The sequence below is a fragment of the Aspergillus udagawae genome (genome assembly GCF_001078395.1).
Source record: "Aspergillus udagawae IFM 46973 DNA, scaffold_8, whole genome shotgun sequence".
Classification (NCBI taxonomy): domain Eukaryota; kingdom Fungi; phylum Ascomycota; class Eurotiomycetes; order Eurotiales; family Aspergillaceae; genus Aspergillus; species Aspergillus udagawae.
The window spans coordinates 340,284-363,084 of record NW_025091271.1 but is presented as its reverse complement, the minus strand read 5'-3'; the positions used below and the strand labels follow the sequence as shown (position 1 = coordinate 363,084).

General features: G+C 50.6%; 10 protein-coding genes across 10 annotated transcripts; 5 read left to right on the top strand and 5 right to left on the bottom strand.

Annotated features, from left to right (window-relative positions):
• Window positions 1-40: 40 nt before the first annotated feature.
• Window positions 41-1,667, top strand: Aud_009628 (glycosyl hydrolase family 79 C-terminal domain-containing protein; the record flags this gene model as incomplete). The annotated part of the gene is made up of 4 exons (XM_043294478.1): window positions 41-268; window positions 340-811; window positions 863-1,184; window positions 1,265-1,667. 4 exons carry the CDS (start codon window positions 41-43, stop codon window positions 1,665-1,667), a joined length of 1,425 nt encoding a protein of 474 aa, XP_043150413.1.
• A 661-nt stretch (window positions 1,668-2,328) lies between these two features.
• Window positions 2,329-3,704, bottom strand: Aud_009627 (fumarylacetoacetate hydrolase family protein; the record flags this gene model as incomplete). The annotated part of the gene is made up of 3 exons (XM_043294477.1): window positions 2,329-2,876; window positions 2,947-3,285; window positions 3,347-3,704. The coding sequence occupies 3 exons, from the start codon at window positions 3,702-3,704 to the stop codon at window positions 2,329-2,331; spliced, it is 1,245 nt and encodes a 414-aa protein (XP_043150412.1).
• A 1,190-nt stretch (window positions 3,705-4,894) lies between these two features.
• On the bottom strand, window positions 4,895-5,231 carry Aud_009626 (uncharacterized protein; the record flags this gene model as incomplete). Its single annotated transcript, XM_043294476.1, has 2 exons — window positions 4,895-5,108; window positions 5,164-5,231. 2 exons carry the CDS (start codon window positions 5,229-5,231, stop codon window positions 4,895-4,897), a joined length of 282 nt encoding a protein of 93 aa, XP_043150411.1.
• Window positions 5,232-5,810: 579 nt separating this feature from the next.
• On the bottom strand, window positions 5,811-6,434 carry Aud_009625 (GFA family protein; the record flags this gene model as incomplete). The annotated part of the gene is made up of 1 exon (XM_043294475.1): window positions 5,811-6,434. One exon carries the CDS (start codon window positions 6,432-6,434, stop codon window positions 5,811-5,813), a length of 624 nt encoding a protein of 207 aa, XP_043150410.1.
• A 2,520-nt stretch (window positions 6,435-8,954) lies between these two features.
• On the top strand, window positions 8,955-10,498 carry Aud_009624 (purple acid phosphatase family protein; the record flags this gene model as incomplete). Its single annotated transcript, XM_043294474.1, has 2 exons — window positions 8,955-9,090; window positions 9,135-10,498. The coding sequence occupies 2 exons, from the start codon at window positions 8,955-8,957 to the stop codon at window positions 10,496-10,498; spliced, it is 1,500 nt and encodes a 499-aa protein (XP_043150409.1).
• A 983-nt stretch (window positions 10,499-11,481) lies between these two features.
• Window positions 11,482-12,889, bottom strand: Aud_009623 (putative MFS monocarboxylate transporter; the record flags this gene model as incomplete). Its single annotated transcript, XM_043294473.1, has 3 exons — window positions 11,482-12,384; window positions 12,431-12,668; window positions 12,717-12,889. 3 exons carry the CDS (start codon window positions 12,887-12,889, stop codon window positions 11,482-11,484), a joined length of 1,314 nt encoding a protein of 437 aa, XP_043150408.1.
• Window positions 12,890-15,048: 2,159 nt separating this feature from the next.
• On the top strand, window positions 15,049-16,446 carry Aud_009622 (Zn(II)2Cys6 transcription factor; the record flags this gene model as incomplete). The annotated part of the gene is made up of 3 exons (XM_043294472.1): window positions 15,049-15,216; window positions 15,267-15,590; window positions 15,640-16,446. The coding sequence occupies 3 exons, from the start codon at window positions 15,049-15,051 to the stop codon at window positions 16,444-16,446; spliced, it is 1,299 nt and encodes a 432-aa protein (XP_043150407.1).
• A 43-nt stretch (window positions 16,447-16,489) lies between these two features.
• Window positions 16,490-17,203, bottom strand: Aud_009621 (HAD family hydrolase; the record flags this gene model as incomplete). The annotated part of the gene is made up of 1 exon (XM_043294471.1): window positions 16,490-17,203. The coding sequence occupies one exon, from the start codon at window positions 17,201-17,203 to the stop codon at window positions 16,490-16,492; it is 714 nt and encodes a 237-aa protein (XP_043150406.1).
• Window positions 17,204-18,303: 1,100 nt separating this feature from the next.
• On the top strand, window positions 18,304-18,960 carry Aud_009620 (uncharacterized protein; the record flags this gene model as incomplete). Its single annotated transcript, XM_043294470.1, has 1 exon — window positions 18,304-18,960. The coding sequence occupies one exon, from the start codon at window positions 18,304-18,306 to the stop codon at window positions 18,958-18,960; it is 657 nt and encodes a 218-aa protein (XP_043150405.1).
• An 811-nt stretch (window positions 18,961-19,771) lies between these two features.
• Window positions 19,772-20,971, top strand: Aud_009619 (uncharacterized protein; the record flags this gene model as incomplete). Its single annotated transcript, XM_043294469.1, has 1 exon — window positions 19,772-20,971. One exon carries the CDS (start codon window positions 19,772-19,774, stop codon window positions 20,969-20,971), a length of 1,200 nt encoding a protein of 399 aa, XP_043150404.1.
• Window positions 20,972-22,801: the final 1,830 nt, after the last annotated feature.

Here is a 22,801-nt window from a genome sequence, read left to right as displayed (position 1 = left end):
GTGCTGACAGGGAACACGGGCCACGTTGACAGTTTTGATAATGGTCGACCGGTTGGTCGAGCTGCCCAGGCAGGCGACTCGGTTTGCTTACTTCGGATCGCCTGCGCCCACGCGCCTATGTTGTGGTGTCCTTCCATGCCGGACACGGCATGAGATCTCGAGTTTAGCCATCATTTGCTCTAGCTTGAATTACAATGTCACCTACAACACTTATTTATACCGAACAGGAACTCAAGAAACCGGATCCGAATTATCATTCACTTGCAATGTGATACGCCGTTGCTATAACTGAAAGCGTATCATCATGTGGATAGCTGCATTGGATTATCTTGCCCACAGACCTTAAACAACACCTATGAAACCGGCAACGACGAAGCCATCGCCGTCAGTTTCAACAAAGGTCTCTTCACGGTCTTAAACGAAAACGTTCCAGCGCGCCAGGAATTCATCTTCGGTCTTAACTTCGGCCGCAACGATGTCTCCGTGCCCCTTGCTGAAGTCGAAGCCGCTGAGAAGTATATGCATCCGTCGCGCCTGCGGGCATACGAGCTAGGCAATGAGCCCGACTTCTATGGCTCGTCGCAGCGCTCGAGGCCATGGACTGTGGACAAATACGTAGCAGAACAAGAACGCTGGCTTGACCAGCTGGGGAAGAAAACGAAGAAGGGGTTTTCAATCGGCGCGCTCGCACAGCTACCGGTCTACCAGGGGAATTTCTCGCTAGCGGGGATAACCGCTCTCGGGTTGCCGAAGAAGGTGGATTACCCCGTGTCGCTTTCGGATCACACGTATCCGTATTCCCGCTGCGATCGTAAGTGCTATTGACCCCGTGAGATGTGGGTTTCTTTCTAACGAAGCCCAGCCGCACGAGAAGCCCAGGTCTCACTTCAGGGTCTCATGAATCACACTGCCTTGGTGCAATTCTTCTCCCAGTGGGCCCCCGAGATCAAGGCTGCAAATGATGCTGGCCTTCCATTCTTAATGGGCGAGACAGGCAGTGTGTCTTGCCACGGCGCGCAGGGCGTGAGTAATACCCTTGGCGCCGCGTTGTGGGAGCTGGACTATATGCTTCACGGTGCGACTATAGGGATGAGCGGCGTGTACTTCCATATGGGGACACCATTCTACTACAGTATGTGGCAACCTGTCGCACATAATGGAACCGCTGCCACAGTCTACCCTACGTAAGTTGTCTTTCAATACATCTTCAGCCTCTCCGTGCAAAGAAGCCAAGATGGGATGAGAACTGACGTCGTGAATGAAGGTACTACAGCTTGCTTTTCATGGCGTCGGCCCTGACGCTCAACAACCCGCACATCGCCTCCATCCCAGTGACAGATCCGAATCTAGTAATTTATGCACTCTACGAAGGATCCCCATCAGTTACCGAAAAGCCCGCGAAACTCATCATTCTCAATATGGGTTTCTTCAAATCAGATCAAAGCGGGCCAGTTGCTCCAGTGATGGCAATTGACGTCTCGCAGATTCTTGGGGAGCGGACTAAGATAACTCGGCTGTCGGGACCGGGAAGCGACGCCACCTCTGGCGCAACATTCGCTGCGCAGAGCTATGATTCGGGCAGGGCGGGGGGCAGGAAAATGGTGGAGAGGGCCGGAGGGATCGTTGCGGTAAGAAGTAGCGAGGCTGTCATTGTTGAGAAGTATTAGACGTCTGTCATGGTAGTAAAAATCGCAAAGACTACTGTCTCTTGCAGGAGAACGTAGGATATACTCAAAGGCGTGCCTGCCAACGGAAATTTTCCTGAAGTCTGGGAGAATCTTGGAAAACCAAGGAGGACTTCCTAATCTGGTAGTGAGCGGACGCAATGATAACGGATTTGAGCAACGTAGGAAAGCCCGCGACCTACATAATTTATTATATTAAGCTATACACAAATCTTAAAAATGGCTGATCCGAAAGATTAGCCTATACTCGGGGTTTCTTAACCTACCTGGCATCATGGTGGAAGAAATCTACATGCGAGTTGGCTGCAGAATTGCTGTTTAGTGGTCAGAATGGCAGGGCCAAGGTGGGTTATTTAAAGACTTTAAACTAGCACGTAATAGTAGACTTCGGGACTATCACAGGACGAGTAATCGTTTTACCCTTTCAGTCTAAATGAACCGCACATTATATAAGACAGCGGAAAATTCCAGGAGACCTCGGATAAGAAGAGGGACGAGCAAGGTTTACAGCGTAGGATGTTTGATAGTTAGGTGTCTTCTATCTTATGGACCATAGTGTGAGGACTCACCGTGTTTAAGCATTTTAAGTCTGCTTTTAAAGTCATATAATCTGAATTGCCTTGCTTCAAAACCCAATGCACATCTACTGGACCGCCCTTGCTGGCTTCAGTTCACCAACGCACTCACCAAATCCGACACCCGACGACGCGTCCTCAGCAACCGCCGACATCCTCACCACGTCCCCGTCCTGCAAGTAATGTCTCGATGACCCATCCGATAACGTCACAGGCACCTTCCCGCCCTGCGTGGTTTCAAGCAAACATCCATAGCTCCCTTCCGTTGGCCCACTCACCGTGCCCGTGCCCAGGATGTCTCCAGTCCGTAAGTCACACCCCGTGCTGGCGAGATGTGCACACATCTGCCGACAACTCCAGAACAGATCCTGGGCCCGCGACTCGCTCAGCAGCGTCATGGACGCGCCATGCTCAAGCTCAACCTGCATACTAATAGCATAGTTAAACTCCACAATGTCCTGGAGGTGTCTCGGCAGCGAGACGCGGGGCTCAGGACCGGGGACCTTGAATGGCTCCAGTGCGTCCAGTGTTACGATCCAGGGGGAGATGGTGGTCCCGAATGCTTTGCCGTTGAGCGGGCCGAGAGGGACCATTTCTAGACCTTGGATGTCGCGGGCTGTTAGAATCCGAGGCAGACTATTAGTTATTTCTCTGCTCTTGATATCTCAGAAACAGAGATGACTAACCGCTCCAATCGTTCAGAAGCACCAGCCCGAATATATGTTCGTCTGCGTCTTTGGCGTTTAGACCGTGGTGCGGCGGCACGGGCTTGCCGACTACAACACCAATCTCGAGCTCGTAGTCCATTGCCTGTGAGGGTCCGTAGACCACAGTCTTCTTCTCGGCCCCTGCGGATCGGTCATAGAAGTGGCCTAGGGGCCGGGTAATGGGGGTCCCTGAGGGGACGATTGTGCTTGCGCGGCCGCCGTAACCGATAGGGAAGTGGAAGAAACCCGGTGGCGGGGTGTCGTCGTTCAGTATTGCCCTGCCTGCATTTTTGACGTGATTGAGGCTGCAAGAGAAGTCTGGAAATATTAACCTCGCCATGCATGAGATTGGCATAGGGGATGGACAGCAGACACTAACCCGTAAACGCTGGAATTGAGACGGGAAGATGCATCTGGACAGCAGTGATGGGTTCCGTGCTTCCTGTAGGCAAATTCTCGACTCCGGAACCTTGTAAGGCGGATTGCAGCGCTTGTCGGACTTGCTTGTGGACTCGTTTATCGAGGGCTGCGAAGGCGTTTAGGGTGGGGTTGTCGAATGCTCCCCTTGGTAGACCAGTGACCTGGCGGAAGAAACCGGCTCGCTGCAGGTCTCCGAGGAAGATGACGGTGTTGTTGAGGCGAGTAACACATTGTGTTTGAGGATGCTGGGATGAGGATGCAACTCCAAACGGAAGATTGTTGATGGAGAAGTGATGGCTATATGCCGACGATGTCATGGCGAGGTCTTGTCTGTTTAATGTTTTACGCGAGGAGAGATATTCTTAAGGCTAATGGGAGAGGGAACCATTGGGGTTATGTACTCGAAACTTCCTCAGCTTCCTCAAGCCTCAGTTTAGTTATCTTGCCCCCACCCGAACCTTCAACAACCATGGAGGAAGATGCAAGGGAGTTTGTCTCGGAAGATGTGTTGTCCACATCCCGATTGCCCACTTTTCGTCTCTATTATTTCAATTCAGCCATTAAGAACGCAATAGATTTCCAATATTCACGCTCACAATAATAGTGGGAATCAATTAATATGAGTCTCTACAAGATGGTAAGGGTCCCTAATGAGCCTCTGCATTCCTGATTCCGCAGGAAGCTTGCCTTGAAGGGAGGTGGCAGAGGCTGGAAAGAGACTACACCGCTATTCGTGTCTACTGCACTTGGGGGTCTAGCCTTTAGCGGATTGAACTACTAATGTCTATTAATGCTTTCTAAGCGAATTTATTGTAGTACATTCATGAACTGACGGGAATAGAGTTCAAAAGGATAGAGGAATTCCAGATTAACCACACACAATCAATGATTGCTTGTCCACAAACTCTTCATAATAACCACACTTGAAATAGTATCAGAAACCTATTTAATGGATTCAATCAGTTGTGGATGTTTTCGATCTTGATGGTCAATTCGGAAGCGATGGTTGTAGAGTTGGTAAGGATGATATCTGGTAGGCAGAATAACCATCACAAACACAGTGGTCGTATAACTGATGAACATGTGCCTTGGATGTCCCCCAGGCTTTCGCATGCTGGTGACATGCATTGCACAGTTTTGTGTCATTTGATTGGATACATCTTACTTCATGATTGACTTTATCACAATCACCACATTCGCACTGACGATCCTCTTCCGGAGCATGTAGAGTTGTTGGGTATTAGCCGGATCCTTAAACATAGACCCACGCATGCACTACCACCGACGAGGGCATATTTCGTGTATTGAGCAAGTGCATGGTCATCTTCTTGGTCTAGCTGCGGGACTTGCTCTCCACTGTTGCCCCCGCCTCTGATTCTGCTTGTCGCCAGCATGCTGAGCAACCCAAGGCTGGATATCGCGGCGAATGCTGGAATGGTTTGTATAACACTCAGTATAAAGTCGTTGTCTTTTTTAGAAAAAAGTCGACCAACAGAAGGACATACGCCTACGCCAGAGCGTAAACGTTGCGTTTCAGGATCGAACCCATCACATCAATTGAGGGCGCGACGATGTCCGCATGTTCTTTGCCAATGCCGTGTCCGGAGCATTTACCATCGGAGTGCCAGTTTGGATCGTAACGTTGGAGGGCTCGGAACATAGTCGCGAAGACCCATTTATGATAGGCATCATTCGAAGCCACAATGCGTTTGTCCCAGTGTCTAGTTCGTTCTGGAAGGTTAGCTCAGACTAGAATAATAAAGTGGCCCAGCTTACTGAATTCCCGAGCTGTCTAGGATCTTGCCGATCTGCTCAGCGTCCACCCATGGTTCAGGGATGCGCATCATCGCATGTACACAAACTCTTCATGACTGGACAAGCTTGAAATAGTATCATAAACATATCTGATGGATACAATCTAGTGTGGCTATTCTTGATGATCGGTTCGGAAGACATGGTTGTAGAGTGGTAAAGATGCTGATAAGGAAGGGAACTCATGGTTCTGACCAGGCAAGGTAGGGCATTCACTAGAGCAACAGCTTAAACAGCTTACATTCACTGCCCATAGCCTACAATCCTGTAAAGGCTGCAGCTTGCCATTCAAAAGTGAATGTCAAAATAACTAAGCTGAGTCCCAACCACTACCAGCGGGCCACCTGGATTGGTATGGATCAACATCCTAGGCCTGTCCATTGGGCTGCCACTTTCTGGCTGTGATCATTGTCGAGTTGGGAGTCTCAGACCAGCTTGAGGCCCCCATACCAAATCTCGGACATTTTCTGGCCTCGCATCAGTCCATTTGAATATAGTGGCAGCCTTTGAACCACCCATTCCAGCGTAGACAGCTTTCCGCGAGCATAGAAAAAAAGTCTTACATGAGACTGTGATTGCTTATTCTGATGTACTTGTCACAACTGTCCAGTTCAACTTCGCTGAACTAAGCTTTCCTTATACTTGACAATCTCCGGCCAGATCTTGGCCCACCTCTCCAAGCTCTGTTTGCTCCATACTTCGTCAACACTGGGATAATATCCGGAAAATTGCGGCAACCCATCATCCAGCATAAAGAAGCCTCTCTTGCTTCGCGTATAAATGTGAACATCCGGCCCAACCTTCCACGCCTCATCCAACGTCCCCACACGAATGAATCGGCAAAACGGCCCAGCCCCGCCATAGTTTGACCAGACTGCTACACGGCATTTAGGGCATCTTGCGATAGTCTGCCCCTTTCCAGATTCAGACGGAGTGAGGATTGTTTCCGGCTCAACGGCACAGTCTTCTTTAAACGGCCCGATTGGCGGGGCGGCTGGTTTTGCGTTGCACTGGGCAGATGCAGGGACCGTTGCTGGTGCCGATGGGAGGAGAGTAATGAGGGAGGATTCAATGACTGCGTTCAGGGCAAATGCTGTCCCTGTCTCGCGCTGGCAGGAAGTGCAGTGGCAGCAATGGACAATAAGTGGGTGTGCTTCAAGGCGGTACCGTACGAGGCCGCAGGCGCATCCGCCCTCCATCGGAAACTCAGGATTTCCTAATGTGTCGTTCCCCATTTGTGTCGTCAGTTTAAGAAAGGACTACCAGATGGAGGGGCTTGTGCTTAATTTGCGAGTAATTGGACTCATATATAGACCTTGAGCCGCCATGAGTCCATCATAGCAGCTGCGGGGCTCGTATTCAATGAGTCATGAGGGCGGCAGGCAATCTTGGCGTAGGAATTTACCTAATGAGATCGAATATGCTGTAGGCAACTATCAAACCCTTGACTGCCGATTCAGCGGAATGACGATGGTCTGAAACGTATTTAAAACTATGCGATGAAGGGGTCGGAGGACTCATAGGGTACACTATTCCGATTTTGCCTAGAATTGGATGTGGATCAGTCCTGTCTGCTTTAGTACTCAGATGACAGGTCCATGTAGTTTCAATTGGGCCGGTTATGGATCAAATTTGACAGAAACGATTTTCTCGGCTTTCCAGGGTAGAGATCTACGGAGATCTCACGCGAGAGAATTGGAGCCCATATGTGCTTGGTGGCCGGTAGGTGAGTGAGATCCAGCAATCAGGACGAACCTCTTTATATATCACATAGCTCGGGTGATATGACGGAAGGGTCGGTCCACCGCATCCTTGATCCTCCGTATACAACCCCAACTGACGTGGAGTTATAACTAAGAACAGTGATGATGCGGAGCGCACCTTCATGGGTATTGGCAATGTCTTTGAGCTCCGCTGCCCGCCTCCAGGCAGCTCATTACTTCTAGTGACACCAGCATCAACTACACCTACGACAACAACACCGCCCAGTTTCCTCTGGGCCAGCCCTTCTACCTTGATATGTCCCATGATGGTATCATCGTCTCTGTGACCTCTGCTCTTGGGCTGGGTTACTCCATGTGGAGAGTATCACTGGCGCATCCAAAGTACATCCGCTCGTCTTGAACGGTGCCCTGCTCCCTATGCATGGCCTCGTGGGTTGTGAAAGTGTGCAGAACGGTTTCTGCCCCGTCGACCAGTTCCTGCGCGGCGTTCCCACACTGGAGGAGAATGCAAAGTACCAGGAGGCTTGCTTTGGCAAGTATCCCACTGGCGGTCAGGTTGGTGACTGCGTTCTCAACTCTTAACTACTTGGGTCTGCAGAAGGTGTAGGGTGGGAAGCTGAACTATTTTTGAAGGATGGCAGTTTGTGACTACTAACTTTTCTTTGCCTTTCTTTGAAGTATCAGCCTTATCCACACTATATACATTTAGAGTAACTGATAATACATATTGATAGACTCAAGCGAGGATGTTCTCATGTGCATCATTTAATGATTTTCATGAAAGCAGTATCAGAAGCCGTAAGAACGACATCTGGAATAGAAGAGGGTTTTTAATAGCTGATACATCCGTTCCGGCAAGGTACGGTACATCAAATGCATCTAACATTTACGATCGTATAGAAGGTTTAGAAATAGTATAAACAAATAGAGTTGTAATAACGATGACCGTATTTCTTTATATGGTTGAGGTACTGGCCGAGTATATTTCTGCAGTATGAGTCGCCAGGCAGTCACACTATGACTTTTCCACATACTATTATATGAGTGCTTGGGTAACCGCGTCGGTGACAGAGACGAATAGTATTTAAATTAGAAAGGATGTTCAAGAAACCAATATATTTCTGCATGACTGTATATTAAACCAACCGGTGCCAGTCCACTCAGGATGGATCCCTATCACACGTTTTATTATCTCTTCCCATCAGCAGGTTATACCCAAAGAATAATGTGCCATCTGCAGAATCAAGACCAGTACACGGAGGTGAGTACCTGACTGAGTGGATCGTCGGATTCATCTTTCCATCCGCTGTCCGGTCAATCTAGATTACTTTGCTCGGCTACAGTCATTGAAGTAAATGTCTACCGTAGAAACTTGTGGTTCCTGCAGATCATGAATTAATCCTTCGGTAGTTGACCTTAACGACCCGAATATAAGACAAGCATCAGAAAGGAAGATGACGGGTCATCAGGGGAAGCTTCCCGGCAAAGCTTGGTATTCTTGACTCTTTGCCTCTGTTGTGAAGCAGCTGGTATCTCTTCAAGCCTTCATTGTTGACGTACTCGGTAGATTGTGCACATTTCGGTTAGCTCCGCATCGAACGGACAGGAATACTGATCGACACTGCCTCGGTTATTCACCCGCAGAGGAGAATCATCAATAGAAAGAATATGATTCGGTTCTGTTGATCACTGACAAACGGTAGCTGATGCACGTGGACGCTAGCGTGGATTCTGCACCGTTTTTAGGATTGTAGTGGCTTCGGCTACATCTCTTAGCTTCTTAGCAGCCCTTCTAAACCTTCATTTTTCTCCGTCGGAGTCCCACTCTCCCGCCTGACAATGGGCCGTGAGAATGCAGAATATGCAGGCCGAGGGCGTGATCATGTCGATCACTGTGATTGATGGAGATGATCCCGTCTCTTCACATGCTTGATCGATGTTGATTTAGATTATTTCAGAAGTATTTAACCAAAATGGCAGCCCGCTGTATCGAGCGGAGTGCAGAAGCAAACTCCGACTACGGTAGGCAATATGGTGAGAAATACACCTGTGATCACGGCGTTGTCCATCCTTGCGACTGGCGCATTGGCCGCCATTGATTATCCTCCTATTCCTAGCGACTTGACGACTCCATTCCAGCAGCGCCTTGCTGTGTACGGTCCTAATGGTAAGACCTCGACCCAACCACAACACGTGATCTGACGAACGCAGCTGTATCGATTGGATGGAACACATACGAGAAACTGGACCAGGGCTGCGTCCAGTATGGCACTTCCAGCAGTGCTCTGACCTCCAAGGCCTGCTCGTCCAGTTCGACTACGTATGCCACCTCGCGCACGTACTCCAATGTGGTGGTGTTGACCGGCCTGGCCCCCGCCACCACCTACTACTACAAGATCGTCTCGGGCAACTCAACAGTCAACCATTTCCTCAGCCCCCGGACTCCGGGTGATACTACTCCCTTTAGCATGGATGTTGTCATTGATCTTGGCGTGTACGGCAAAGACGGGTATACCGTTGCTTCGAAAAAAATCAAAAAGTCCGACATCCCGTATATCCAACCCGAGCTCAACCACACCACCATCGGACGACTAGCCAGCACAGTCGATGACTACGAGCTCGTAATCCATCCAGGTGACATGAGTTACAGTGACGACTGGTATCTGCGTGTCGATAATCTCCTGACTGGTAAGGATTCGTATCAGTCGATCCTGGAGCAGTTCTACAACCAGCTCGCTCCAATCGCCGGCCGCAAGCCCTACATGGCCAGCCCGGGCAACCATGAGGCAGACTGCACTGAAATTCCGTACACGTCCGGCCTCTGCCCCGAGGGCCAGCGCAACTTCACCGACTTCATGCACCGCTTCGCCAACACCATGCCCAGGTCCTTCGCCTCCTCCTCATCCAGCACAACGGCGCAGTCCCTCGCCTCCAAGGCCAAGTCGCTCTCCAACCCACCCTTCTGGTACTCCTTCGAATACGGCATGGCCCACGTCGTCATGATCAACACCGAAACCGACTTCCCCAACGCCCCGGACGGCCCCAGCGGCTCCGCTGGCCTCAACGGCGGTCCTTTTGGCGGCGCAACCCAACAGCTCGATTTTCTGGCTGCCGACCTCGCCAGCGTCGACCGCACCGTCACCCCCTGGGTGATCGTCGCCGGCCACCGACCCTGGTACACCACCGGCAGCGGCAGTGGCTGCGCGCCCTGCCAGGCCGCCTTCGAGGGCCTGCTATACAAACACGGCGTGGACCTCGGCGTGTTCGGGCACGTGCACAACTCGCAGCGCTTCCTGCCCGTCGTCAACGGCACCGCCGACCCGAAAGGTATGAACGACCCCTCCGCGCCGATGTATATCGTTGCTGGCGGGGCGGGGAATATCGAAGGACTGAGCAGTGTTGGCTCGAAGCCGTCATATACGGCGTGGGCGTACGCCGATGATTATTCCTATGCGACGGTGCGCTTCCTTAACCGGACCAGTCTGCAGGTGGATTTTATCCGGTCGAATACCGGCGAGGTCCTGGATTCGAGTACGTTGTATAAGAGTCACAAGACCCAGTTTGTGGTGCAGTAGTTTGCTCGCTGTGAAGAAGGATATGATATGTATATACAATGCAATGCAGATCGTGGTGGGTACGGAGTAAAGTAGTCAGTGACCAGTAATGTACATGATGAGACCTGCTCAGTCTGTAGTTGGCCTTGTGCCCTTTGTCCATCAACCAATAGCCATTATGTCGTGCGCCTGTAGATGTAAATGGCGCTGCTTGTGCTCCAGGCACGGTCTTTATTCACTCGGTCAAGAAAATGGGTCGAATGTATGCGATCGAAGATACGGTAGCTGGTGGGTATATGGCGATTTTCAGTGGTAACGGGAGGAAGGATTTATTTGTCCAGATTCCAACCACGCGCTTCCTCCGCCTCGCGCGCGTCTCGCTTCTTGTTTCGGTAGAGCAGATAGCAGCATACACAGACGGCAATTAGGACGAGTCTGTCAGTGGAGTATCAGCACGGAGAACAATTCCTTCAACTTTCAGAGTAAGAGAACGCACATCCCAACGATAATCCCCGGCACTCCTGTCTTGAGAAAATCGCTGACAGGTTTCTCGCAAGCGGCTGAGTTGGCGTTACTCGAATCGCAATCTCTCCGTAATAATATCGCCATTTTTGTCGGTAGAGCACTTATGCTGTGCTCTGCAGTGATATACTGTTGTGCTGCGCGGTAGATGCTGAGATAGAGATCGTCAAGATTGACAACGGCCTGACAAAAAAGAAGAACCACAACCAGAACCAAAAAGGCAGAAAAGGGGTTGACGGGGTTTAAAACCAACGATGATAGGCTGCGAAACGCAGGATCGAGAACTGAAACCGTCATCCCTTGAGGTGAGACATTCTGCTGGACGGACACCAATAAGGAGCGGCCAAAAACGCCGGTTGCATCGCCCTTCCACTTTCGCGCGGCGCTAAGGAATGGTTCCGCTTAGTATCCAGGACCCGTTCATTTATTACAGGCTATTATTATCTATTGGCATCTACTCCACTAGGTAATTGCTATGCTATCTACTTTTCTATTCGACGGTCATGTTTCATCACCACCAGAACCGGCCACAACTGTAACATCACCCCTCCCATCATCAAACAGCCCGCAAACACCTGCGCCTTGAGAAAATCCGCAACGGATAAATCCACCAGCGCCCCCGCGATAGGCGTCCCCACCAGCGATCCAAACGAACTGATCCCCCACATCATCCCCATGCGCGTCCCCAGGTAATTTGGGTCCGGACACAGCGCCGGATGCCCGATGATTGCCGTCGGCGCCGTCACCAGCACCCCGCTGAGAAACCCCCAGTAGCACGCCCAGACGATGAAGCCCGGAAGATTGGTCGCCGCGATCCAGGTGAACATGGCTAGTGCGGAGCCGGCGACGCCCAGGCAGAGGATGGCGATGGGGGGAATATACGCGCTGAGGAAGTAGGGGACGACGCGGCCGAAGGCGGAGGCGCCGTTGATGATGGCGACCATGTAGAAGGAGAGGCTGCGGGTGGTGTGCAGCTGGGTGCGCGCGTACGAGGGGACATAGAAGAGCGGGATGTAGTAGGCGAGCATGACGCAGGTCAGGGAGGTCGAGAAGAGCATGAAGGGGAGGTCGGTGAAGGCGCGCCATTCGATCATGCTGCGGGCGCGAGTCTTCTTGCCTGGTCTGCGGCAGAGGATGAGGACGGCCAGGACGGCCAGAGACAAATTGATGAAGCCGATGCTGCGGACCGTCCAGGGGAAGCCGATGCGCGGTTGCAGTTGCCGGAACATGATGGGGAAGACGACGCTGCCGACGCTCGAGCCGATAGCTGCGCAGCCGATTGCAATGGGCCGTTTCGTGGTGAAGTTGCTCGAGATGACGACCATCGCGGGGATGTAGGCGATGCCGCCGCCGATGCCGACGCAGAAGCCTTGAGCCAGGAGGACCTGCAGAGTTAGCCAGGGGGCTAGGTGGACGGGGAGGGTGACCTACCTGGTAGTATTGCGTCGCCAGACTGGTCATCATGATCCCAAAGACCACGAGTGTCATTCCAACGGTGATCAGAACCCGCAGATATCCTGAATCAACCAGTGGACCGGTCACGACGCCAACCATGACGATCAATGTGGCCTGCACACTGCCCACCCAGGAAATGGACGACGGCGACTGCGACGTCAGCGATACCGTCTGATAGTACTCTTGGAATGCGCCATACGAAGCAAGCAGTCCCCTGTTTCGTCAGCTCGAGTCCACCATGACTGGTACTCCGTAGACTTACCATGAATTTACAAACACACAGAACCCAGCGAGTACACTGAGCCACGCTTGTAAGCCCCCATTTGGAACCAGTGTTACTGGCGCAACGACCTCAGCAGCATTTTGCCCTGTTTGTACCGGGACGGCTTCATCCTGTTGCAGTGAGCGAGTATCCGCCTTTTCGATTGCCCCCATGCCGCTTGTCCCAAGATTCCTTTTAGAATTTACAAGAACTCCAACTACACATAATATGGAGAAGCCGACATTATAAATGCTGATCGGGGTCATCCCCGACTCCCCGCAGTGGAGTCTGGAGTTTGCCGTTTTCCCGTGGGGTAATGTTGGCCATGACTAATGAGCAATTTTCGGCTTAAAGGACGGCATTTATAATCCCTGGCAGTATTTAATCTAATGATTGTCATAATTCTAGGATGGACGACAATAGACAATAGCTGCTATGCATAGCTGCGACAAGAGTTCACCATGCAGTATAGTGGTGACAGCGGCACATTGCGTTCTAAGGAATTCCAGACAGAAAATCTCCGACACTACCCGCACGGAACCGGCCTTCGGAGAGTCGCGAAATCGGGATCCATAGCAGAAATCGACGGTTGTATTTGCAATGGCGTCAGGTGCGAGGATATCTGCACATGGGCTCTGAAGGGCCTCCGACTTATTTCAGGCCCACATAGTCTCCTTATGGACTCCAGGCAAGCGCCAGGACGGTGGTTTCCCAGTGGCAGTTTCACGTATTCTCAAAGAGGGACAGCCTTGCTCATTTGTGAAGTTGTATTTGTACAAAAAGTATAAACACAAAACGCACCTCCATTCAAGCTAACTCATGTCTAACCGTGGATGGAGACTCAGGCTCGGAACGCGGACCTGAGGAGGAAAGTTCCGCCGGTTTTGACTGCCTGACATACACTTGCGACAATGGCTGAGTGCGATTCATTTTCCGTTTTTGATGCCGTCGCAGGATACAAAAGAATACAACTGCTCCTATGGCGATGGCTCCTAGAGGGACTCCAACTCTAATCCCGATCTTTGCGCCTTCTGTGAGCCCAGATGAACCGGAACGATCCATTGAACTTGCTAGGGGCGACGTCGATGTTGGACAAGATGCTGGTGATGATGTTGATGTCTGGAACGCACTTGTCGACTTGGGAAGGTCGGATTCGTCCCAAATGAGCGGAAACCCGTCGGCGTAAACGGTCACTGGAGTCGAGAGCGTACTGGTGAGAATAATACCAGAGGCTGCCAGTGTGACAGTCTCCTTTGCCGGGAGGACACTGCTGCATTGATGACCATCGGCATAGTAACCCATGCTCCTAGTCAAGGAAGCAGACCTTCGACATCAAGCCATGGGTCCCTCACGAAGGGCAGCAAATCGCTCCACTGGTGCTACTTGTTATATCGATCCCACTCCATGATCCAGATAATTGACCTGCTGTGGCCTATCCACTGGGGCAGTACAATCCTGGGGAATCTATATTTTACATGTAAGCACATCAATGCATTCCCTTGGAGGCAAGTCGACATACACCAGTATGTCCCCCAATATGTGGGAGAAAGAAGCAGCGATGTTGGCATTGTGCCAGTTGGGTAACATGTTTGGCCAGGTCCATCGAACCAGTGACCGTAATACGTAGTTGTTTGCGGTATTCCATTAACCTCGTAAAAAGCTGTCGATAAAGTCTGAAGGCAAGGAGTTGGGGGCGCAAAAGTGGTGGTTAGTGGCCCTCGGTTGAAGTAGCTGGTTATGTTGACTGATGTAGCCATTTCGAGGACTTTCAGTCTATGACACCTTGATAGGGACAGAGGAGCAGGACGAATTTGGACATTTAACCATCCTAGCTTTCAGGTCTGCACTGCGGGGATATGACAATATACACAGTAGCATAAATAGAGCTGTAATGGGTGCTTAGATATCTCATGTAAGATTGGATGGACAAATAAACGCAGTCAGGCAGCCCACGATATTTGGAAATCTACTAATGACCAATTAGAGTCAGTCGATTGGAGGCCTGAATTAAACCTTTTCCTGGTTGGCCGTTGATCATCTTGAGCTAGGGAGGTTGTTGTCAAATACCTAGCATTGCCTACTGCGGATAGGACAACCCAAGTTTGAGAGAAAGAGACAATCACCCTTATGCCTCTCCTTTTATGAGACTGAGCCAATAACCTTAATTTGGGACAAATGAAACAGTCGAATAACTGCAAGCAAACGGTTCTGCAGATTCAAGGTGGATGACTCCTCGTATTCATGCCACGTGATCGCCAACAAGGCAGAATGTGGCGATGCTCGAGAGTGACCAGGATAATCTAATTTTACCTTCTCAACATCAAACAACAATATGGCTGCAACCCGGGTTATTACCTCGACTTCTATCGATATCCGCTCATGGCAGACCGTGTTCCGTCTGCCGCCTCCTAAACGGCCCCAGTCACCTCCGTATCATGCCCGACGACCGCATAAAAAGTCCCGCGCTGGCTGCATCATCTGTAAACGGCGGAGAGTAAAAGTAAGCTTCAACCGCAATGCGTGAATGTATACTCACAGGTGCGTATGCAGTGCGACGAAACTCGGCCTTCTTGCAGGCGATGCGAGAAGCTGGGGGTTTCTTGTAATTATTCCCAAAATCAGGACCTTCAGCAGATGAAGGAACCAGATGGCACCGTATTCTCTCTGTCGCTAAAGGATCTGGAATCCAAGGTCAACCAGGCTTTAGCGACAGACTCTGACTGCCTTGAGATTGGCGCACTGAAAACAGCCAATGACGCTCGGCCCATAACGATCGTCGCGTTTCAGCACTTCATGAACCATTCAACAGACACCGTTGGCCATCCTTCCATACGGCATGTCATGAAGAGCGATATGATCCGCGTCGCATTTGGGGTGAGTCCCTTATCTACAGGAGTACTTGCAAGAGTACTAACATATTTAGTGTCCGCATTTAATGTACACAATCCTAGGCGTCGGCGGCCTCCATCTCAGCCGGATCCGTCCCCAGGATCAGACCTGGCGACTTGCAGAAATCTACTTTTGGCAGCAGGCAATCAAGGCATATCAGGCTGCGCTGTCATCAAAGCTCTCCCCGCAGAATGTGGACGCTCTGCTGTCAACCTGCATGTTCATGGGTATTACATCTCTCTGCCCAGATCGCTTCGAACCTACCGACTCATGGGTTCTGACGAACGCACCCGGAGCAATGAACTGGCTTTGTCTGCAGAGTGGCCTCCGCACCATTATCGAACTCGCGGGCCCTTACATACAGTCCAGCATCTGGGCATCAGCATTTCAGCAAACACACCAGGAAGAAGTCCAGTTATACGAGGACGGCGTTACCCAAGGCCGTGACGGTCTTGACCCTGACCTGGCTGATTTATGTGGGGTTGATGACTCGACCACTACATCGACGAATCCGTACTATGAGCCTCTGAAAATCCTGGCTGCCATATCCCTCTTGGAAAAGAACATGAAGAATGCTTCCCAATGCGCGACTTTCATGGGCAGGCTGGAGAATGATTTCCTTGCACTGCTCAGGGAGAGGGACCCGCCTGCGCTATTGATACTGGCGCAATGGATGGGCCTCATGTGTACGCTGTCCGAATGGCAGCCCTGGGTAGAGGGGCGGATCCGCGGTGAATGCAAGGCGATCTGCATGTATCTAGAGCACAGCGCCGACCCCCGGATTCAGAGGCTGCTTCGCTTCCCGGCGAGTGCTTGCGGATACAACCTGGCATATGTTTAATACGCAACACTATCGTCTATCTCCGTTATATTGTATCAGTCCACTACTCCTTGACCGCAATCTCAAGTACCTCCGCCAACGAATCCACCGCATAATCCGGCCTGAACGATTCGCATTCCTCCTTATCGCCCTGTCCAAACCGACACCAACATCCCCTCGCCCCGATATTGCGCGCATACACGAGATCCGTAATCGTATCCCCGACCATAAGCACCCTGCCCGGATCCACCTCAAACCCCTCCCCATATACCGCCTTCAACCGCGGCACCAGCGCCTCCGTGAAACTCGCCGCGTCCGGCTTCCTCTTCGACCCGGGCGTCCCATCCCCGATGATCAGCTTCTCATTGACGAACTCCGCTAGCCCCGTTCGCTCCAGCGCCGTCTTAATCGGGGGAACCGCCTTATTGCTCACGATCGCGATAGGAATTCCCCGCGAGTGAAGCCCAGCCAGTAGCTCACGTAAACCCGGGAACGGATTGGTGAATTTCTCCTCGTGCATCGCGTAGAGGGAGCGGTAGGTCGCGACCCATTTTTCCTCGTCGAAGATTGAAGGGTCCGGTTGGAGCGCGCGGAAGGTCTCTGGGAGGCCGGCGCCGGTGGCCATTAGCTGGCGGGCTTTGGTATAGGGGATTTCGTAGCCGGGGAGGAGGGTGGTGAAGGTTAGCGTTGCGGCATGTTGGATTGCTTCGCGGGTGTCGAAGATTGTGCCGTCGAAGTCGAGAATGACGAGGTTGGTCAATGTATGCTCTATAGTCATGGTGATTTCGTTAGATGGGATGGTAATGATGCTCTGAAGTTGAGATAGTTTATCTGGGATAATGTGAGTCATGTAGGTGGGCGGTTGATAGTCATTTTGATTCTCAGGGGCCGAGGCTATTTTAAAATAGTGGATCCTCGGGATTTCCCCGACATAACTAGCCACTAAGCAGATCATATCCGATATCTTGTTACAGCAATGAATAGGTATTCTCATTCAATGATACTCATTGACGTAGGGATCCCACATAAAGACTAATAATGAATAGGGGCCCGTCTGATATGCTTTCATATCTAAGACTTGGCACCAGCCAGGACAATTCGTCATCCACTGCCATCTAAGCGAGGTCGTTGCGTTCGCGTTTCTGCAGCTTAAAATACCATTCCTCGATAAGGAGCAGGAGCTTGCGGGCTGATATAGCATATTCCTCACTCTCGTTTCTGCTCGCTCCCTTGGGTAGCAATCTTTCTGCTTTGGCTCCGCTTAAGACTGGTCACTGTGAGGTGTGCGACTTCCAAGGACGGAAAGTTTCAAGGTATTGTAGTTGAACAGTCATATGCCAGACTGATTCGTCTCCCGAGTGTGATTGCTGTTCCATGCGCAGAGCCTCTACATTTCGGAATTGGGGGCCCCTCTGGGCAACTCCGCTATTCAGCGTCGCATGGCCTCAATGAGGTCAAAGGCTCTCCTGGCTACATGCTTCAACAAGACACATAGTAGTACAGCCTTGGCACCACGGTAGTTAAAACTATAAAATTAGTCGTCTTCCCACCTTGAGTTAAAACTCCCCCACAATGGATTCCTACATGGTCATCATCTACTATCTCTTTCTCCTGCTGCTCTTCGGATACTTTATGGCCTTTCACTTTTTAAATATAACTTCTATCCCATCTTCTTCTTCTTCTTCCGCGCCATCTCCAGACCCAGCTTCAATAAACGAACTAGTGGACGAAATTGACGACGACTCGTTCTATCATCACCCATCCTGGCCCCAGCGATGGTCGCACCCAGAATTTACCGGCTGCTATTCAAACAATTGGAGAAAAGCGCCATGGTCCAAACAGGAAAGACGTTGGACCACACGCTTCCTAATTCCCTCGATGCGTTCGAAGTTCCCGTGGGGCTATATGATTTATCGAACAGTCTACAACGCTGAGTCGGACGAACTGTGGCCTATCGCCATGGATAAACTTGCTCAAATCGTGAACGATTCGATTGAGTCAGATCTCTATGCAGAAATTCGTCATAAACAACCAGAGGACCCGGAGCCTGATTCAACCGCAGAACGACTAGTGAAGGAATCGCGTAAGGACGTTATCTTCTCCGATAAGAAGTTCTGGGACGGGGCCGGTATCGAACAGGTTCGCCAACATTTTGCCGAGTATCTCCGTGCTAGTAAAGGTCGCGGCTATGGTCGATATGAAGGGTGCCTTATCATTGATGAACGATCACTTAAGTCGATCGTTGCTAGTCCTATTACCCGTCAAAGGTACAGTCGACCTTATGGCTTCGTTGGTATGATCGATGGGCGGTATCCTGAGACGCGGTATGATCTGCAATACGCTGGCTTTATGCGGGTTAAAATTTCTTGCTTGTGGCCTCTCTATACGGAGTTGACCAGCAAGTACATGTGGGAACTGTGTCCCTCTGTTCCTGAGGGCTTAATCCCTGTTTATGATGGTGGAACTGGGACAGCGCATGACGAAGAGGGAAATGTCCATCCGATTGCGACAGATCGGGGCGTTCGGCTGTTTTGACGGTTTTATTTGTTCGCATAAGCTTTGGAACTGCTGTAGCACAATTCCACTTATAGGAGTTTCTTCCTACATGAGAAGCAAGGGCTATGTGAAGCAATGTGGAGTATTAATGGGAATAGGAGGATAAAGATAAACAGCACTAACCGTATCTGTTCTAGTCTTTTGGTTTTTAGGACAGCCAAATTAATCATTATCTGTCATTGTCGCCCCATCAGTTATGGCTTGAGGTTGATACATGGGACAATGATAAACAGAAAGATCCGCTTAGCTGAAACATCTTACATGCCAATTCGCTCGCGGAACGGATGTAATACTTGCAAGTGCGATTCCACGAGCACTCCCGTGTTCAGCCAACACTGACCGTCCTAGAATCCGTAAAGTCAAATGCGGAGAGGAAAAGCCCAGCTGTATTCGATGCAGCACCACAGGACGCAAGTGTGACTACAGTACCCCTGCCCCATCGCATCATGCTTCAACATCAGCATCTAGTGTTGTCTCGGTACTGGACCGCCCGCTTTCGGTCTCACCGAGTAGTGTGTGGCTCGAGCGGCGGGCATTTGCACATTATTACCTACACGCTGCGTCATTCATTGCTGGGGAACTGGACATTAACTTTTGGGGCGGTATTGTCACCCAGGCATGTCGAAGTGAGCCTGCGGTGTGGGACGCGATCAACGCCATCAGTGCCTTTTTTGAGAATCCAGATCCGTGCTTCGATCCTGTCTGGCTCAGGCAAAACGACAACAGATCTCAGCGGTTGCGTCCTAGCCACAGTGATGCATTACACTGGTACTCACGCTCGTTGGCCACTATGCGTAGGCAAATTGACCGGGGCAGTGTTGACATGAACATAGCGTTGATTAGCTGCATCTTGTTCATCTGCATAGAAACGCTGCAGGGGCGAGTGGAAGAGGCGCTACGACTGTACCAGCAGGGAGTCAGTCTCATCTTCGAGCTGCGGGCAGGTGGTAGGACGAGGTCTTGTCCAGACTCCACCCTTTTGGAAGACATGATCATCCCTGTTTTCGTGCGACTGGGCACAATTGCGCTAAGTATTTCAGGCGTCCCTGTCAGTGGCCTGTTTGACGAAAAGCAAGGTCGTACTGGAAACACGTTCTCCTCGCTCAGCTCGGCCCGTCTTGCAATGACGGCTCTCGCTGCAGAGGGCATGATCTTCCAGCGCACTGTTGAGGAGTATTTTGCGACCAAAGGCCACGAATGCCCCGTTCCCATAGCATTCAAGAGCAAACAAGAAGATATCCAGCAACGGCTGGCAGAGTGGCACCGAGCCTACACCAAGTTAGTCAACTCGTCTGACCAGTCGGAACTGCCGAGGAGTGTGACGTCTCTCTTGCTTTCCTTTCATGCTGCCACATCAATTATTACCACCGTTTCCACCGAGCAGCTGGAGACTGCATACGACGCTTTTCTACCCCAATTCCGGCTCATTCTTGAACAGTCCGCTGTCCATCTTGAAGCTTCGGCAGGCCCAAATGGCAAGCAGCCGCCCTTCACCTTTGAGATGGGGCCTGGTCTCTCGTTGTTCCTGACCGCTATTAAGTGCCGTGACCCGTGGCTACGCCGAAGAGCCTTGGAATTATTGAGAAGGGCACCTCCACTGCAAGGGCTGTACAAGTGTCCACCGGGTGCGACATTGGCGGAAGCTTTTATGAAATTGGAGGAATCCGGGTCTGCGTTTGATGCACCTGACCCTGAATGTGCAGGTTCTTACGGCGAAAGCACCCTTCGGATGCATCCCGTTTTAGAAGGACAAAATGCAAGGATTGAGAAGTCCATGATACCTACTACGGCCCTGATACCGGAGGAGTCCCGAATCCATGGCTACTGTGTTTTCCGGCCGCGAGACGATCCCGGGCCACTAGGTGATTTGGACATTTCCAAGTGGAATCGGAGTCCTGATCAGATTTACTTGAAGTTTTCACGGAATCGATTTGACGAGAATACAAGAGCGTGGCGAATGGTCCATGACATTGTTCCGATTGACTATTGATATGTCTCTATGATGCCATGTCAATCGGCCAGACGGCTTTCACTATAGCTCAGGACTTGCGAGCACATCATGATAACAACCTGCTCGCCAAAATCAGACGGTTACCTGCCCAGCAGGATAACCAATTCAATAACCCTGTCCTCGCTGCTCAACAAGTTCCTTTTCTTTGTCTGAATGACTAAATTGATATGGAAGACAAAACGGTGGTAAGAATGGACTGAAAGGGGAATGCAAGATTTTTGCACTCGCACTGCAATAAATATGTCTGTGGACCGTCTTGAACAACGTCACCAAGGCACTCCATGTGCCTCATACCTAATGACTTATTCTCTCTCTGAGAGCGATACCAGATGGAAAGCCAAATTTAGTTCTTGTCACACGATAGTCTCACTAAGGAAGCTGCTAATATGATTCAGCAAATCATGAGCGAAGATAGACATCTACTGTGGTGGTTCAACCCGCCACTGGTTAACAGAATCTCAATACACCGACATCGTTTGAGAAACGCTGACACGACCTGATACTGGGATTCACGATGTGCAGCAAGTTTGACAGTATAGTCCATTAGCACGTTATTGTTCTCTTTTCTGGACAGTGCCCCTGGTTGTGTGTTTGGTGTCTCCTGTATCAAATTGCAGGAAATACCCATAAGTATGGAGTTGGGGGTGCAGCTGACAACGAGGGCCTTCCAGTTAATTATTATCCACTTGCCAGTGTAGAAACCCCTCAAGCTGCGTTAGGAGTTTCCCCGTCTCCCACACAACTGTCATGATGGATTATTTCCTTCACTTTTGTTCCATTTTTGCTCCAAAAAGATATACCGTGCGTGCTGTTGAGCATTCAGCCATTGAGGTAACACCTTGATAAAGGGGATTCCACTGGCCAGTTAGACTCCTTGCCAAGCACGGCAAACGAACTGATTTTGGAAGCTCTGGGCCGAGCAATTGACTGGCAAACTCGTGCTTGAGCTGCGCGAAAGGTGTTACTGTTCTCAGCGCCACGTTAACGCTGCCAGAAACACAGCGAGACACAGCCGAGTGCATAGCTATGACAATGCACGGCTATACGGCTTACTCGGGTTTTATTTATTTAGCTAACTAACGACAATAACCCTGTCTAAGTGGTAAGTTACCGCTCCATGTTTCGTCAGTAGTACGTACTAAGGAGGGTTTAGACACCCATTATTCTCGATAAGTAGCAGCTGCCACACAAGGCCCTACTGTGTCTACTCCGACAGAGTGAAAGCTCGCTGCTACGTCCACTTGCTAAATATTCCATGTTCGCGGTTAATCGTGGCTGGCTGAATGACATCCGTGCATATCACCTAGCCTGGACATCTATTGCAAGATTGGACAACCTAATCAAGGCTATCGCGGTCTCGATATATCTGGAGCGGGGTTTAGTGTCCAATGGATACGGAAGCGTTATGCCTAGTATAGATTGGATGTTTGTTTCGCGGTGGGAGGACGACGACGCTTCTCATTCTTTTCCCAAGAACAGTCGTAAACAGCATGTTGGCCTAGCTCAAATTGTATCAATTCTGCTACAGCCCTTCACATTGTCACGCGATTACTGTAGGACCGAAGATTTAAAGCTGGACTTTTCCGCAGTACGTCGAGCACTAAAATTCAGGCGCCACTTTATGAACAGACAGCAGTCACCATGCCATTTACCGAGTATGTCAATCATTACTGTTAACTTATTGTGTATATTTTCATAACCCAGTCGCAGAGGAACGTCAGTTACATTCCCCACCGTGGACGGAGATTCGAATATCGGCACCGTTAAAGGATTCGAGGTAATTACTGCACAGGCGCATATATGATCAAG